At 39.0% G+C, this 19,007-nt stretch overlaps 1 protein-coding gene and 1 long non-coding RNA gene across 2 annotated transcripts; one reads left to right on the top strand and one right to left on the bottom strand.

Moving 5' to 3' along the window:
- Window positions 1-3,749: 3,749 nt before the first annotated feature.
- On the bottom strand, window positions 3,750-9,955 carry sox14 (SRY-box transcription factor 14). Its single transcript, XM_038716744.1, has one exon. The coding sequence runs from the start codon at window positions 9,376-9,378 to the stop codon at window positions 8,662-8,664; it is 717 nt and encodes a 238-aa protein (XP_038572672.1). The 5' UTR covers window positions 9,379-9,955; the 3' UTR covers window positions 3,750-8,661.
- Window positions 9,956-11,628: 1,673 nt separating this feature from the next.
- LOC119901192 lies at window positions 11,629-18,243 on the top strand. The gene is made up of 4 exons (XR_005444146.1): window positions 11,629-11,877; window positions 17,611-17,679; window positions 17,794-17,843; window positions 18,078-18,243. It is a non-coding gene; the product is annotated as an uncharacterized LOC119901192 (long non-coding RNA).
- The last annotated feature ends 764 nt before the right edge of the window (window positions 18,244-19,007 follow it).

Here is a 19,007-nt window from a genome sequence, read left to right as displayed (position 1 = left end):
TATGGCCAGTGCAAATGATGAAAACAGTTTAGTTGTTGATTATAATGGCAGCATGTAACTCGTTCATCGACATCACGTGTATATAATACTTTTCAACTGTGTTCCCAATTACGTTGTAACATTTTTTGAGTGCATGAAATGCTACATGTATGTACATTTATTTAGCACTCCAGAGTTGTAAGGAGGTGGTCGTACAAAGCATCGACTTTGACACCAGAGAGCAGGATTCTCATCTTTTTCTGTATCAAACCAAAACTTCACAAAATCTTTCACTCAACCTTAACCAAGTGCTGTGAGTGCCTAAACATAACCACAAAAAAGTTTTCAAATGCTGTAATTGTTAGAAGTGGGTACTGTGTTTTTTATTTTGTCAGTAACCATTTTACTGATACATTCAGTGTCAGCCTTTATGCAACTTGCCAGATAGATAGATAGCATTTCCTCATTATGCTACTCAAATACACAATGCGCCTTTATGTTTCTCTCAAAACATACTTGTTTTTGCAAATATATTGTATATATGTAATTTCAAGGGTTTGCTCATATATAGGCTGAAAGAGCTGTCAATACCAAAATCAGTCAAGTCATACTAAATATGGAGTTTTGTTTTGCTTACATAAACTACGTAACTTTTGCTAAACAATAGTAAAATGGCAATTTCAAGATGCTAAAAACTAAGATATAAGTACTGTATATATGGTATACATTGTTTAACAGTAGCACAAGTAAGTCATACATCATGCTGTGAACTGACTCAGTAACACTAGTTACAGAGCTTACAGAGCAGTATCTGTCTGCGATGTAACTAGCCAACATCAGCTGCCATAATTTACTGGTCATTCCAGACCCAGTAAGCAGCATCACAACCCCTGAGCATATTGGTACTTGTAAAAAGAAGGAATGTGTTATTTCTTCTTTCAAACATTGCTCCCTCGTAGACATAGATGTTTAGAATATAGTGAGAAGCTGCATGTAATATAAATGATAAACTATAGAGTCATAACAAATACATTAAAAGGTCTCACTTCAGAATAAGGTTTTCATTACTCTGATCATTTATGTCAGTATTTTGCCCTTTTCTACATGTGCTCCCATTAAAATTTACAATTGTTTTTGGATTATTTTGTCAAACAAGTAGCTGAAACTTGGATAAAATAACTTTTTAATCGAGAAATGAAAGATATGCTAGTCAACTATCCCACATCCCTTCAAGAAATGGAGATTAATTTGAAGGTAATCATAAGTGTGAAAATTGCTGTTATCTTCTCACTATTCCTTTGACTGCTAACGGCCTGTCTGGCTCTGAAGTCGTCCCGGTAATAAATATTCATATACCTTTCAGGGTCTTTGTTATGTTGACTACCTTCCATCAGTCTGATCTGTTGTGGCACGAGAAACACAAATGGAGAAAATAAATTAAGAAAAAAGTAAATATATAAATAATAATGACAATGAGTGCAGGGAGGTGGGGGGGGGCTGAAATTTGGAACATCAAAGGCTCCTCTATCTTTGCAGCATGTAAACAGTGCGTGCCTTCAGTGAGTGGAAGAGCCCTTTTTAATGATTCCATGGAAGATTGCCACATCGACAAGCATCCTGTAATAAATAAAATTAACAAACATTTCTGTAGGGTCTTTTCAAAGGGAAAGAGAGCCCAATGTTTTTTTTTTAGATAAGTGGTCTATACATCCCCTGCTCCTTCCTGATTAGTCTAATCCAGTGAGAAGTGCGTGCAGGGTTTTGATTGAGTCAGCCGTCGAGGACCCCGAGGGGAACCCTCCTGATAAGTGCCTTTACCTTTCACCTCCAGAACCCCACGCACGTCGCTTCGCCATATCCCACTCCCTCTAATCTCATTTGGCCCAGGAAGACATGCTCAGGCACAAGAAGCTACGATTAGCATCCTCTTTACCAAGGGATTCCATTGGCTTGGACTGCCAGTGCTGCCCTCAACCTGAGTCGCTGAAGGCACTAAATCAGCCAGGTAGTTCTGTGTGTGGCTTGTGTGTGTGCTTCTCCATCCACCCTTCATACGCCAAGTGTGTGTTTGACAACTTGATATGAGAAGGTGAGAAGGTTTCCTTTATTTACTTTCTTTGCAGTATATCAGCTTAAAGATTCTTGATAGGCACTTTTGCCAAACATGTAATCCTTTATTTTATGAGATGACGGCAATTTCAGGGCCTTTAAATTGAAATTTAAAAAAGAGATTTTAGAAATACTCAAGCATACTGGACATGTAAAAAAAAAAAAAAAAAAAACCACAAAATTCCCATATTATTTTGTTCATTTAACTGCTCTGTTATACTTTTGATCATTAGATCAGGTGGTGAAAACGAAAATCCTTTTATTTTTATTTATTTGGTCAAACTGTCACATTTTAAGGCATTTCGGCTAAAAAGAAATAACATGATCAGCCTTAAAAACCTTCAACATGAGCAATATGTGTACCATCATAGAACGTAAACTCCTCTTCATGTCATTAAATCCCTCAAATTCAACGAAATATTTCCAGGGCATGACCTTGATGTCCTCAATGGCTCAAATTTAAGTAACATTACAGTGTATGTAGGTGTATATGTAAGGCAGTGTTTACACTGGGATTAACTACTACTATGGAAGTTTGAATCATGGTATATCTGATTATATATCTTTCTATTCAGCATTCACCACACCATCAAGTTGTATTTGAGTTTGAGCAGGAATTGTCCTGCGGTATGATACATCGTTTAGTGGGTTGTTCCAAGTGGAATTTTGTAAAGATTTGTTGAAAAGATTGTTTCGTTAAAGAAGTAACCTGTGATTAAAGAAAGAGTCACGTGAGCACATGAGCTGACACTGTAATGAGGCTCAATAAGCTTCCCAATGATTACAGCGCTACCACTGTTAACGGAAGGTGGGAGGAACTCCCCACACCTCGAACAACTGTGGAAAAAAATCCCATATCACACCCAGTGTTGATCAGCAAAACGTATCTGATAAAGAAAACAAATTAGTGCGATAACTATTCTGAGAAAAACAACTTTATTTAAGAAAGTTTGGAAAAATGGATAACGGTCAGAGGTCATGTGAAGTTTTGTGTCACACTTTTTGATGTCTGCACTTACAACCTATAAATTTCAGTAATCTCCAATAATCCAAAGCATTTTAGGTCATGTTTTCATCATTAGTTTTTACTAGTTAATAGTTAAAATCTTCTAGAAATATTTTAATCATGAAGAAATAAACAATAAATAAATAATTTTACTGAATACATGCAGGTCTGCAGACTTGGTGTATCCAATGCCACAAAACAAACTATACACCATCAAGAAGCTTATTAGAATTGTGCAACTTCAACTTCAACTCAGAAGATTCTCTGACTACAGTGATTTTGGGACATTTTTGTGGCATTTTTTTTAAAAGAATAACAAAAATGCAGATGAAGTCTTGTTGTGTTGTTAAAAGCAAAGCCCCTGACTCGATAACTCAAGAAGCATCTGTAGTATTAATGAGCAAAGACACCAACAAAACTCATTCATCTGCATGATCTGATGTATAGTTTATGCTGCATGAAAATTCAAAGAGTGCATGAGCAACAAAGACAAGCACAATAAGTCAAAAGTAGCCGCTGTATGAAATGAGTGTAACGTCTCACACACCCACACCTGCTGTGAATTATGACACATTTTAATGTATGGAAGGTGTCTCAGCAAGCAGGACATGCGAATGATAAATAAGCATGAGAAAATCAAGGAGACTGATCAGTAGCCTCTGAGTGTGTGGTCATTTTTGGAGAAGCACATGATGACAAGCTTAGCCGCTCTGAATCAGCAGCTTTAGAGACTTCAGAGACTGAAATACTGTCTAAATGAAAAAGAAATCTACAAGTAGAAAGTAGGGCTGCGTAATGAGGCGGCTAGGTCACGTGGAAAAATGTTTTGATCTTGCCCGAATGTATAAGACATGTAGGATATGTGGTTAGAACATGGGTTCCCAACCTGCGGGTCAGGACCCCTCTAATGGTTCCCAAGATAAATTGGATGGGTCGCAAGATAGTTAAGATAAGAAAGAAGGAAATGCCGCTACACAAAATTAGTGTTTTTTTCTGACTTTTATTTAATCTTAATGGATAATTTTACATCCTTATGTCTATCTATAGAAACAATTCAAATAAAACAGCATGAGAAGATAAAACCACTCTTAGGTGGAACTGAACATAACTCGCTGACATTTGCAGCACGTGATAGGGGCTCACAGACTACTTCGTTTTAAGGGGTCATAAGGTAAAAAGCGTGGAACCACTAGTTTAGAAGATTTTTTCTGCTCAAAGTGCTGGAGAGGTGGGGTTCCCATGTGGCTTCTAATAAAACCTAAAGCTTTGGAGTGAGTGACATTAAACTGACATGTTACCACTGGCTTCAATAAGAGACAGAAAGCATTTCCAAACGGAAAAAACAACAAAAAAGACTTTTTCAAACAATATGACAAAAGTAACAAAGTGACAGGGCAAGATAGATAATAAATAATATTAAATATTTTTCTTAAATTATAGGCCTGCCTGCTTCAAAAATAAATAAAGAAATAACAATAACAACATGTGATGGCATTTTATTAAAAATGTTACTTTAAATTATTTTAAATGGAAATGAACTGATTTAAATATTTACGAAGTGTGCAAGACTTATAAGATTTATGCAGTTTTAATGTAGTATGTAAATACATGTAAGCATCAGTAACGTACAAAACGCCATATGAATATAATAAGATGAGCAACACTGCTCGTGTTCTTTCAGAGCGGCCGGGCAAATATCAGCATCAGCACCCAACGTCAGGCTCGGGAGGTTGCAAGGCCTGAAAAGCTTCATGGGAGTTGTCATATGCAAAATCGAATGAGTATAATTGGGAAATAAAAAGTTAGTGAAATTGCATAAGAACAACTTTGTTCAAAGTCATAAAACAAGTGCAGAGTGAACTTTTCCGCACTGACCGGTGCAGAAAATGAATCTGATGGATGCAGGATGTGAGTGCGAGCTTGCTTGAAGCATGAAGCATGTAATAGTATCCTACTGGTGCTTTCCATATCTGTATCCGATGAACTCCAGAGTGAGAATTGACCATATAGGCCCACATGCATGCGTGAGTGTGTGCGTGCCCGATAAATAATGCACTGTCTTTATATGTGTCGGGGGGAATAAAGTCTTAGTGTAAATCACTTTCCGTCTGGCACAGCACATTAAACAACCGTGGCATGATTCCTTTTCTCTCAGCTCATCCGTTCCCCTTTTTCTTTATCAGCTCGTTCACGATTTCATTTCTTTCAAATGAGAATTCAGGGACCCCCAAATTCAAGCCCCCGCGTCTTCAAACAACACAACTGTACGGTTTTACTTTTTCTCCCGTCAAAATGGTATCCCAGATTCAATTTTAGATAGACTAGGATTTAGCCAGTGATGATTTCTTTTGGGTCTTTCGGAGACAATATTTAATATGCTGAAATTAGATGGGGTTTTACCCCACCCACCCATCCAAAATAATGTTGTTGTTTTTTTTACAACGTCTCAATATACATTTGTGTCAAATCGTGCGTTGACACAAGCCAAAATGAATGCATCTTTGATAAGCGAGCCTGTATTTGGCATATAATCGTCCCTTTTTCTCTAATATCATCAGGAGAAGAAACAACAGTGACACCGTCATCATCAATAGTATTTTTTTTTCTTCAAACCTCTGCTGGAGAGGACTTTTTCCTTTTGATTTAGGAAATTAGCACGCCTAAATACAAAACCACATTCTCAACAGCCACTTATCAAACTCCATTTACTGAAGATGATTTCAGGGTAACATTAAAAGACAATAATGTAAATGACCCATGGCTTTTAATTAAAAATGTCTTGCCCCCCTCCACCCTCCCACTCTTCCGCTATTTTTGTTTCATCTGTTTTACATTTTTTTGGGACTTTAAGTGTTGTGGAGGAAAAAGTAAAAGCGTTTGCTGCAGTCAGTGCCCCCCCTTCTCATTGACTTTTATCACTAAATGAAGCATATAAATGACCTGAAAGCGCTGGCTGTCGCGTTAAATTAAATAAAATAAAGAACAATTATCCTCTCCTTTTTCTCTGATCTCGCACTGAAAAGGAGTCCTGGAGAGATAAGGCAGATTGAATTCTCTCTGTTGTGCTCCAATAAAAACGTCAAGGGGGGAAGAGTTAAAAAGAGATTTAACCCCCCCTATAATTTCAAATCATAATTTCCCTCCCATTATACCTCTCAGATGCCGTTTATCGTTAAGGTTATTTATTTCAGGCGTTTTAACCACAGTCAATTTCCCGTGACTAAGTTTGATAATTACAGGTAGCGTGTGAATAGCATCCGGCAAAACTTGAAACTGCTTTAATAAAATGCAGAAAATATAAGATTTAAAACAACATACATATTGAAAGGATGCCCGCCTCATTTCCATCATGGAAAGAAAGAATATCCACGTCTGCTGTTACTCCTGAAAGTAATTATAATTGTCTAATTTCAAAGTTGAATTAGGATGCTTTAGGGGTTTGATGTAAAACTTCACATTCGGTTCAATGAAGTATCACCCTAATTTACAGCTCTAGATAAGGACTAAGTCTGTCATAAAAATCTGCCCGTCCTCCTCCCCTCTTCCTCCCTCCTTCCCTCCCTTCCTCCACAGGACTGAATTGCACCTTGGGCAATAGTGCAGAATCGTGAATCTTAACTTCTCTCAGCATATGTTCCTGGCAGATAAGTAAACAATTTGGATGTGGAATGAATTTTTTTAATTAATACTACAGTCGTCTAACACGAGGGTACACACCGCGGCCCGCAAATCCTGTTCTCCATTAGCGGGGTGGAGGGAAGAAACTGCGCCTAATTCACATTGAAATCTTTCAGTGTTTGTATATCTCCTCCTGTTTTGCGGTTGGAAACTGTTTTCATTCAGTATTGTCTTAATTAGAGGCAGCCCTATCATTTACAAGTTCATACAGGTTTAAACACGACTGAGTGGCTTGATGATAATAGGCTTTAGTGTGGTTTTGGCTGCAGCACCTTTCTTTTCAGAAGTAAACACACGCAGAGAGATTTAAACCGCACTATAGCTTAGTGGGCCGCTTTACAGCCAGCAAGTTACAAGAGAGAGAGAGAGGGAGAGAGAGAGAGAGAAAAATCACCTCACATTCAGTTTGTTCCATTAGTTAAACCTATAATTAAGAAGAAGGCTCCCTCCTTGAAGTGATTAAGCAGTCAGACAAGTCGGACGGGCGGAATCCCTCCAGGGAGGCCTCTGAGCTGTCAAACATCAAAAGATCACAACCGGTTCATCCCAGTGTCACAAAAACACCTTCACCGCTCTGTGCCGCAGAACATGCCTGGAACCTGTTTCAGATCACTTCTTTAAAAAAAGCAGTAGCAGCCAAACGCGGAGGCAATTAAGCCTTGCTGTGGAAGTGATCAGAGTGGAGGAGTTTGACATCTTAAAAACCACACACGAGAAACGGGATCGATTTGGAAGAAGAGGATTGATTGTTGTTGTTCTAGTGCGAGGCGAGTTTGTTCATGTTCAGTCAACAGCATTGATTAGTTTGGGGTCAAGTTGGGTCTAACATTTAAAATGTAGAAAATGATCCCAATTGTTTTATTAAAAAGTTTTTCATACAATCGCTTTTTAGTGAATTGTTGTTTCTGTTCTAGGCATTTATTAAATGGCAATAGGCTATATTTTTTTTTCTATTTTCTCAACTATTTAAATTCTATCTAATTAGGCCCGGTTTAAGTCCCCCACAGCCTCTACACAATATTTCACTATCTTTGTCATCTCAAGTACCCAATAACCTACAAATACAGGAAATTGATAGCGTTGAAGACAGATTGTCTTTATTCGAAATGCCTTTGCTCAGCAATTGAACAAAGAGCAGGAGGTATCAACCTTCTAGATACATTATCCTTTCCATAACATGACAGTTTTTAAATTATCATCTTAGATGATAATACACATATAACTCCTTGGATTCAAAGATAACTTATCCTCAAAAACAAAAACAAATAAACTGACGCGTGTGACTATATTAGCACTGAACCACAGGAAAAATGCAAAATTAAACATTTGGATGTAAATGATTCTTTTTCTTTTTGTCATCTTAAATAGACCGTCTAGTTTTATGTGCCAGTTTTTGATAAATATAAACAATATGACCCGTATATAATCCAGCCTATAGGTTCTGATTTTGACCCTATCCAGAACATCATAAAATTACGAGTGCCAAAATGTAGACTACTTAGGCCTATACAGGAAATAATGCTAATTGTGCAAGCCAAATTTTCAAAATAAGAAAGTACCCTATCAATAATTAACACAAATCAGCATATCAGCATAGAAATGTACACAATAAATAAAGTTAAAGGCCTCCTTTTCTGGTTGCCATAAACGTTATAACATTTACATTTCTTACAGTTCACAGGGCACCGTCCTTTACACCGAATCCTTTGCTCAGATCAGGAACTTGTTGGATTTCTGGAAAAGTTTTTCTGTTTCTTTTTTTTTTTTGCCATAACAAGTCCAAGGCAGTTAATACTGTTCATGCCTTTTTAATAGGGCGCGCTGTCCATAATATATTTACATGCATTTCAGTATTCAAGTGAATTTAAAAAAGAAAAGAGTCTTGAGGGTTACATGGCAGTGGCATGTGCGGATGAATATGGGTCTATCCCAGTCTTGGTCATACCTGGAAAAAGTATGTAGGCCACCGGGGGCTGTAAACTTGACGCTGACCAGGCTGTGCAGTTACACGGGACGACATAGCCCGGGTTTGTGGGCGACGGGTGGGTGTGGGTGTGCTGACTGGGGCACCCAAGGGTGCCGAACGCGCCGTTCTGGTATCCCAACGAGGACGCGTACGGCAAAGTGCTGGTGCTCAACGTGTGGGGCATCTCTGTCATCTTCTGGATGGCACTGGAGCTGAACTGACTCGGGTCGAGGAAGGAGTAAGGAGTTGACGTCGGCGGCAGAAACGCTCTGGCTTTCTCCGAGGGGCCCAAAAGAGAGTCCGCGGCCGACATGGGAAGTCCCTTCAAGTGATCGGTGTCTCCGAGGTAAGGCAAAGGGAAAACGTACCTGTCCTTCTTGAGCAGGTTTTTGGGTTTGCGCCTGGGTCTGTACTTGTAGTCGGGGTGCTCCTTCATGTGCTGAGCCCGCAGCCTCTTGGCCTCGTCAATGTAAGGTCTCTTTTCAGACTCTGAAAGCAGCTTCCACTCGGCGCCCAGTCTTTTGCTGATCTCCGAGTTGTGCATTTTGGGATTCTCCTGTGCCATTTTCCTCCTCTGGCCGCGGGACCAAACCATGAACGCGTTCATGGGTCTCTTGATATGATCAGCAGGCTTTGACATCTTTAAAAAAGTGTGCTTTTATCCCCAATGTTAATGACGAGGAAAAGTTCTTATCGGAAGGAAGGGAAACTGTTCACCTGTCTAGATGCCAGATACCAGTCATGCCACGTCTGGGATGTTGAGTGTCGGAAAAACAGTAAAAACAAAATAGAATAAAATAAAAATCCAGAGCCCGGTTTGCTTTTCCCGAGTTAAAACACTGATGCGCGTTCGTTCAAGTCCAGTTACAACTCTCTTTCAGACCTGAGGCAGGCAATACAGGAAAAAAAATACATGCGAGATGCACGCACAAAAAATCCTCAAAGGTGAAAGCAATGTTCCGCAGTCAGTTTGCAGGAGTCGTAAAAGTGTTATTTTTTTTTCTGCGACACACTCTCCCTCTCTCTCTCTGAGGTTTGTCGTCAAGCACCTGGCTTGGAAATGAGCGGAAGAGCGTGAATACGAGCCAAAAGCGGTGAAGTTCAAAGGCTGGGCTGGTTTGGTTTCTGCACGCAATCTGACATAATCTGCAGGGCGTTCACTCACCAACCTGAGCGCCCAATCAGCACGAAGACCGGCTATTATAATACCTTCACGAAAAAATATATGTACATTACAACATAAACAAAGACCGGGTGGTAGTAGAAGAGAAAAAAAATAAAGAAAGTGGGTTGTGTGTGTGTGTGTGTGTGTGTGTGTGTGTGGAGGGGGTAATACTCAGGGTCCCTCCCTGATTCCATTTAATGTAATGAATCGCAACAAACATGGACCTTCAACCTCTTTTCCAGTTAAAACCTGACTTCAGTACAGGGAGGTGACTATACCGTGCAGTACACCTTTACATTACAAAAATATAGAGGACCATATTAAAGGTTTGTCACCAAAGTACTATAGATAGCCTAGACCCTTAATACAGTTGGTCTTTATGCTTATTTTTTTAAATTGAACTGTTTAAGTGATGGAATGTAGAAAATAATAATAATTATAATATATATATAAATATATATTATATATATGTGTGTGTGTGCTTGTAATAATAATAATAATAATAATAATAATAATAAAGAATAGCCTATGCTATTCATCCCTTCAAGAAAATGATTTTAAACGTAAATCTCCCTAACTTTAAAAAGAAAATAGCCTACATAACATGGCGCCCTCTGCACCTGGCGGGGGTCTTCGAAGTCTTGCTCAAAGACCCTTTCGCAGGGATTTAACCCCTGTCCCCCAGCAGCATTGTGAAAGGGCTCAGCTAGAGGGATGAAAACATGTCACATTTAGCTTCAGTATTTCAGCAGGTGTAGTCTTTTCTAACTGTTTTACTTTAAAACCTAGCACTTCCTATAGGTAGGCTATAGAATAACAGGCCCCGCCAAACAAACACGCGCCAGCACATACACGTAAACACGCGCGCGCACAGTTTAAGCCCTCGACATTGAACCTATGGAAAGCTCAGCTGTGTAGTGACAGAATTACAAACACCAAGAAAATATTACATCAACTGTAAACGTTTAGAAAACCGTCACCGTGAGTCTATAATTGTTGCATTAGCTCACATCAATTTGACAGTGTGGTTTTAAGGAGGCACAGAGTGATCATTTTAAAATGCTAATTTCAATGAGGACCATTGCCTAATAGCCCTCGGGCTAATGTGCGTGATATATGATTCCTTCAGTTGTGATTATTAAAGGAAACGCAGACAGCTGCTTTTTTTTCCCTCCGCACCGTCAAAATGCTGTGATGGGAGATACAATCCTAAGAGTCGTCTCTAGTTAGTTACACTGCTAAGTAGATTTATTTAAGGTTGTCCTCGGCCTATACCTATAGCTATATATATGCGCGTGCACGCACATACACACATGCTCACATGCGGATGTTGTGGCCCACATCCTATTGCAATTATCATCTCATCTTTGTCTCTGTGTGTATGTCACACAAACAGGCTAGACACGCCACTTCAAAGATGATTTGAGAGTTTCTTTAACATGTCACCACATCACACTGACATGCTAATATAGCCTATCTATTATGTTTGCCTGATAAATACATTTAAAAATAAATCGCCTACATAATCTACCACCACCTCAGAAATGTGGTCAGGCAAAAACATATAGGCTACATTTAAGTGTCTGGTAAGTAGCCTATAGCAACAAAGATATTATCATGTCAAAGCCAAAGTCACTTTATTTTTGTAGCCAAAAATTGATTTTATTTTTCTGCCTCTGATTTCCCCATATTCCAACACCATCCGTGTCTCTTTCTCACGCTCTCTCTCCGCTCCCTGTTTGCTCGCACACGCATGCGTCAATCGGTAGCTTGTAACAGGAAGATTTCCATCATATCCTTCTTTAGAAACACCGAAATTATCGGTAAGAAAAATACCCGTTTTGGGAGAAAAATCCTCCTCACCCCGACCTACAGAACAATAGCCCACAGCTGAGGACGCCCCCGACTTTTTTCAATACAAGCGCCGAGCGGATGTCTGGAAAAAGAAAAAAGCTTCTGAAATCCTCCCAATCGGTAGGTTAGGATGTTCATCAGCAACTATGAGGTAGTATATTGCATGTTCGGACTGTATATTTGAGCGCATCTTGAAGTTTTAAATTGTGTTATGCTATCTATCACTGAACACCATATGCAATTTGACATGTAGCATTTAGGCTGCTATGCGTACGCCAGCTTAGGCTTCATTTTAAGATCAATGAATTAGATAACAGGAAATTATTTTAGGGGCTGAGCCTCCTACTCACGAGGGAGAAGTCAACTATGTTTCTTATTCAAAAACTGATTGTCTAATAAATGCACGCCTGAAAGTTCCCTCGACAATTTAACGGGATAATGAGAAATGCAATAGGTTTTAATGTGTCAAGGATTGAGATGATTATTTTTTTTCCATCGGCAGCTCCTCTTCAGTTTTCCCTCCAATATAATCGTTAGTACATTTGACACAGCCTACTGTCTGAGATAAAAACGTAAAAATACGGTTTATAAATAATATAGTATTTGTGGTTTTACACCGGGGTGCGCTCACCAGAAACTTCTCTCCGTCTCCAAACTTCATGCATTTTGAAATGTGAAAAGATTTGATTGTCACAACATACAGCAAGCTAAAAAAAAAAAGTGTTTTGAGAAGGTGAAAAATAATATATAATATATCTTAATACATATTTGGTTGGTTTTGAAAATACTGTCGAAGTAAAAGCAACGGGTCAATCCCAGCTGAATATTAAAAAGTTTATTTTAACCTTATTATAACTCAAAATGACTTTGTGTTAAGAACAACTAATTCAAATCACACACAAACAGACACGTATTGCCAGCCCCCCTCCCCACACACACACACAAGCACGTGCACACACATACAATCCACACAAAACCACAAAACTAGGATTATCTAAGGCCACATGTCCATCCATCTCGCCTTAAAAAGTGAATGGGGAGCGGCCTGACACACAGAGAGCCTATTAGCCAAGTTGGGCTCCCGTGGAGAGCATTGAGGTAAGCTCCCCTACCGTAACTGTCCATGGTGCTGAAGCGGTAAGAGGTTTTCTTTACTGCACACTTGCGTCCTCCCTCAAAAACTCTTAAAAGCTAGGGTTGACATTTCAATGCCTTTTATTGTATTTCCATCCTATTTAGCAATGGTTCTCTGTAAAAATAAATAAATATTAGAAACTGAGACAACTCACATCTACAACTTTCCCAACTTTCTTTTTCAGCAGAATGTTTTTAAGCTTATTTTTTTCACAGTGTGGAAGAAATTCTCTTAAACCACATTTGGAACTAATAAATCATGGCAGCACAAATGATCATAAACACATTTGTTTGTCATTTTTTGTCAGTTTACAGTGTAAATCACCCAGTGCCTTGTATATTATAGTATTACCTCCCATGTTGTTACAATGATTGCTTACAAAATGATTGATAGATGGATGACTTTATGGATAGATAACTGCAGTCTACATTAGAGATAATACAGGACACAAAAGATGTGAAAAGTAAAAAAAAAAAACACAAAACAAAGCAACAGCAAACCCAGTGAGACGCTTGTACCACGTGCCTTCTGGTTGAAGGACAGCTATACTCCAACACTGTACCAGCAAATAGCAACTGTTATTTACAGTCTTGATTCATAAATTTATATGTCTAATATAGACTCAAATTTTTCAAAGAGCAAAATAACAGTCATTGTAATTCATCCACTCTCCCAGGATCCAGACCCCCAACATGTCACTGCTCAGATTCCTCCACAAGAAAATGGAACCATTTCACAGCTACAGTACATAACACACATTTCTTTTCAACCATGTTTACAGAAAGAATCCTATCTGCCTTATTTATATTTTAAGATTAAAATAGTGTTCATGGTCAAGGCATTTTTCCCCAGTTTATATTGATGCCAACGTGTTGTCCCTGGAAATGGTACAAAAATGTATACATACGCTTGAATAGCTGATAATTAAACTTGCAATGTACACAAAAAGGCATCCTTTCACTAATACATAAAGAATTCCAAAACTCATAAGGCTGTGGATCTTTCTACATTATCCGCTTACAAATACTATTCATTGACACTGAGAAGCAATGAAAAGTGCAATGTAGAGATGGATTGCTATGACATAGGGCATATGTTATAGAAAATATCCATATATATCATACCTTTGAGGTGACAATTACTCAGTAAGATAGTAAAATCATACTCCAATAAAATCTTTTAAAAACTTAAGCTGTTCTCACTTTTATTGTGCAACATTGGATAGTACAGAGCAGAGCTGAAAAAAATTAACAAAGGTTCAAGGCATCAGGTAATAATGAAAGGATAGGGGCAATACTTCAAAGACCACGAGGTCCACATCACACAATTATACAATACAATTAGGATTAAAGGGGCAAAAGAGATAACAGGAGATAGGGATAAATTATCACAAAAGGAAAGATGTGACTCTCTCCTGACCTTCATTAAGAGAAAAAAAAAACTCATTTAGAGCTGGCCTTCCTTGCAGGGGGATTTGAGCCTTTCACGTGAGACTGTGACTCACTAGATAAGATTTACAGAGTATAAATGAGAATCTGAACTTTTACCAAATAATAAAATGTTTATCCAGAATAAAACAATATGATAAATAGGGATACTTTATATAGTAATATGTTAATAGATTATATATAGCAATTAACAAAATGCAATGAGAGCGAACAGAAGAAAAATCTAAATCAAATCAATATTTGGTGTGACCACCATTTGTTTAAACAATTATACTAAACAGGGGCTAATGATCATAAATTCAATATGCAGGTTGAAAAACAATCATTAACTGAAACAGAAAGAGCTGTGTAGGAGGAATACAGCTGAGGAACAGCCAAACTCAGCTAACAAGGTGTGGTTGCTGAAGACAGTTTACTGTCAAAAGTTATACGCCATGGCAAGACTGAGCACAGCAACAAGACACAAGGTTGTTATACTGCATCAGCAAGGTCTCTCCCAGGCAGACATTTCAAGGCAGACAGGGGTTTCCAGATGTGCTGTCCAAGCTCTTTTGAAGAAGCACAAAGAAAAGGACAGCCAAGCAGCAGCAGAAAAACATATCATGCTTATTTCCCCTCCCAATTTGAAGATGTCCAGCAGTGCCGGTCAGAGCTGGTCAGAAGTGCCATTCATAGAAAATGTGCAAGCAAAAATTCATAATTCTAATATGGAAACAAGGCCAAGCGACTCAAAGACGCACAGAAACACAGAAACCAGGAGGCAGAAAAATGACAGCAGGTGCTCTGGACTGATGGGTCAAAATTTGAAATGCTTTGCTGTAGCAAAAGGCAGGTTGTTTGCCGAAGGGCTGGAGAGCAGTACAAGAGTGTCTGCAGGTGATAGTGAAGCATGGTGGAGGTTCCTTGCAAGTTTGGGGCAGCATTTCTGCAAATGGAGTTTGGGATTTGGTCAGAATTAATGATCTTCTCAATGCTGACATGTACAGGCAGATACTTATCCATCATGCAAGACCATCAGGGAGGCATCTGATGGGCCAAATTTATTCTGCAGCAACGACCCCAAACATACAGCGAAAGTCATTAAGAACAATCTTCAGCGTAAAGTAGAACAAGGAGTCCTGGAAGTGATGGTAAGGCCCCCACAGAGCCCTGATCTCAACATCATCGAGTCTGTCAGGGATTACATGAAGAGAGAGAAGCAACTGAGGCTGCCTCAATCCACAGGACTGTGGGTAGTTCTCCAAGATGTTTGGGCCAACCTAGCTGCCAAGTTCCTGACCTGACATGCACAAGTACCAAATCAAATGAACTTTTCACATGAACAAGTAGCCTACCATTTCGTGTAGCAACAAAGCTAGCTGAGCTAGTGTTGCAGTATGAAGTTCCACAAAAAGATACGGCAGTTATGGCATTGTACCTGTGCTCCCCAAATTGGTTCATCTAAACACCTCATCGTCTTTTGTTTGGATGTGAATGCCTCCACTGTGGAATTAAGATTCCTCCTCTACAGTCGACACAAGGTCCAGAAACTCCACCCTTATGCTTTCCTTCCTTTCCTCAAATCGGCTAAACAAAACTATGAAATAGGCCACTTGGTGCTGCCGACTATGCAAGAGGCCCTAGAAGAAGGGAAGCACTGGGTGATAAAACAAATAAACCCTTGGACTGATCATAGGAACCTAGCCTTCGTGCAGACAGCAAAGGCCCAACTAATGGTGAGTTAGCTGGACTATATTCCTCTTTAATTTTACACTGAATCAGAAACCTGATGTGTTCCCCAACTTCATCCATAACTGTACAAACTCAAGTCCTCCATTGGGTCAATACCTCCAACCTCACCTGTCATCTTATTGTCCGGTGCACACGTTCCTTCTTCCAACCTATTGACATTTGATGGCTCTGCCTAATGTGGAACCATGATGGTCGCACATCTCCACTGACAAGCTCACTGGTTTTCTGCCATCAGAATAAACCGTCATCATCTCCTCCGAGGCTGATTGGATATTTTAACAAAGACCTTGAGACCTACTTCCACTTCCTGATGTCCAGGAATCTACCACTTGGATTGCTAGAATCTGAGCAGTCCTACATCTTCTTTCTATGTTCCTCCGACGTTCTCTTAATAAGAAAGAAGAAAGAAGTGGCTGTTGACGACAGCAATCTCATTGTATTCAGCAGGCCTGAAGTACATCATGGTTGGCAGCAGATGGTATAGCTCTGCACAAAAGATCCCCCACATTTTCAGCACGTCACCAAATGTCCTTTCAAGTTTTTGGTCTGGTTGAACTCTCCAGGTCCCATCAGATTTACGACCTCAATTCCCAAGCCAACACTGCCGCCATGCCTCATTGACTGTAAGCCCACCTGCATTGCCCACCGCCTGCTCAGGGGGCACTGTTGGTTCAGGGGTTTGCAGTATCTGCATGATGGTCCCAAAGAATGCGCCCGGATAACTGCTTGCCCATCTTATCAACTTCTATTGGAGACATCCAGAAAAAAACATCAACTGCTCGCAAGAAACACACCGTGCTTAGCAAAAGGGTTTAGTGTTAATTGTTTAACACAAAACTGGGCTAATCTTTTCTCTTGATATAATATTTTATTCCTACATTAATCTGTTTAACTTGTAAACTGAAGAACTCGGTTTCTAAGAACTTCAACTTTCTGAATGCCAGACAAAGCTTGACGTATATTAATTACTAAATACAATCGTGGCAAACAAAATCATGATGTACCTCTGACAACAGCTGGCTTCCAAATCACAACTGTGATGTTATTCACTGTTGCACGATATTCTGTATTTGGGGACATTTTCAAATTAAATAACTGCTGTTCTTTTTAAGTAGAATATCCATGATAACACTTATGACACATTTATACTCACTCATTACCTCTCATTATAGCTTGAAGCCGTATCTCATCAGTGGACGTAATTTGTCTGTGCGAGTGCGTGCCCAGCATTGACAGTCAGGCTCTGTCAGTCCTTTTTAATTATTGGAAAACTACTTTTTAATAAATACAGCAGAGAACATTGTGGAATATAATGTTCTGATTAATTGAATTTGTGGTTATACTACAGTGTGGACAACCAGTGGTAAAACAAATTAGCATTTACTGGGAAAGCACATCTAAGAGAGTTGAGTAAAAGCCAGATTATAATGCCAATACAACTAGACACTAAAACACACAAACACCCCCATATCCATATTAATTTAAACATTGTGAACAGCTTTCCTTTAACACAGTCTCTCTTTTTTACCCCTCGCCTAGGGCTACCTGTGCCTCCAGTGATTCTGAGACCTGAACTTCAAGACATGGTGCAAAGCTCCCGTGACTCAGGTGATGAATTCAAAACTGAAATTGAAAATCAATATTCCACAGTGCCACTCCTGAATGTCTCAGAATGTATCAGTCAACCCCCTCTTGTACCTTTTCTCTCTCTTTTGTTTACAGAATCCGCATCCTGAATTATGATGTGGGACACACTGGACAAACAGCTGTCTGTAGGTATTGCTGACTGTAGCCATTGTAAAATCAAAAACACAGACAAGTCAAATGTGAAATAAGGAAAAAGGGACAGTTAAAGTGTGTAAAAGCTTTTGAAGCCAGACAGACTGATGGAGGGAAAAAAATACAATTCTACAAATCTGTATCAGTGAATGATTAATTAATTTTTGTTGAATGATCTGTTCTAGCCTTGTGAGATATCAGTTTCCATTTCTTTTACACTTTTACAGAAGATCTCAAGAGACCGCTGGTTCAAAAGATGGTTCAATTTAGAGTTCCCACTGGAAATGGTTTCAGAAAGTCTTTTCCATACGTTGGGCTTTGATGTGTTTTAACTGTCATAATCTTTCCGTTCAGAGATGTGGAAAATAAATTCTGTTAATTTTTCTATTGTAAGTTCTTGTTTTTCTTGACTTCACACAAGATACCAAAGTATGAAGATCACCAGAGAAATATTTCAGTAAAACTTAGACTTTTGTACAGTATACAGTAGAATTACCATGTTTCATTTTCTAGTGTACATAGTGCATAGAGAATAAGGTAAATTCGTTTGTATGAGTGTATATAAAGTATTTAATGATAATATTCCTGTAATTTCAAAGAAAAGCTCCTTTTTGATTGAATCACAGCTATTATTTAGTCTATCGAACTTGACCTCCATCATGTAAAAGCTGGAAGGTGACTTACTGTCAAAGAGTCAAAGAATCTGCATTGGAGCCGGCAGGTCGTGTATTAAAGAAAGAAAAGATTGATTTCCTGTCATATGCATTTGTTCCACGTATTTATTTTTTTTTTTAAACAGCAGTTGTCTTTGGCTCGCGTTATGACCCACACGCTGCTTTCTAATAAGTGTCACATTTAGATATAGGCATTCGCAGGTATTTGATAGCTGTTTATTCAAAAGCAAACAAAACTTGAAAAGGGGATATAACCTCAACTCAGAACTCTGGAGGGCTGGACTAAGATTGAAATTGGTCTGACTTGCTCTCTCTCTCTCCCTCTCTCTTGAATTGAGGGTCCATTGTAGTATGTCAAACAAAAGGTTTTTTTTTATCAGAGGCTCTTAATGTAACCCCCTCCCCTCACTCTCATGGCCACCAACTCGTTCTTCTCTTCCCCTCTTTTCTCATTCATTTATTCCACTGTGTGTGGAAATAGGC

This window comes from Micropterus salmoides, unplaced genomic scaffold (genome assembly GCF_014851395.1).
Source record: "Micropterus salmoides isolate LMB-PRFRI ecotype aquatic unplaced genomic scaffold, ASM1485139v1 Ms_hic_scaffold_13, whole genome shotgun sequence".
In the NCBI taxonomy this organism is placed as follows: domain Eukaryota; kingdom Metazoa; phylum Chordata; class Actinopteri; order Centrarchiformes; family Centrarchidae; genus Micropterus; species Micropterus salmoides.
Note: the sequence above shows the minus strand (reverse complement) of the source record. Positions and strands in the feature narration are given on the sequence as shown.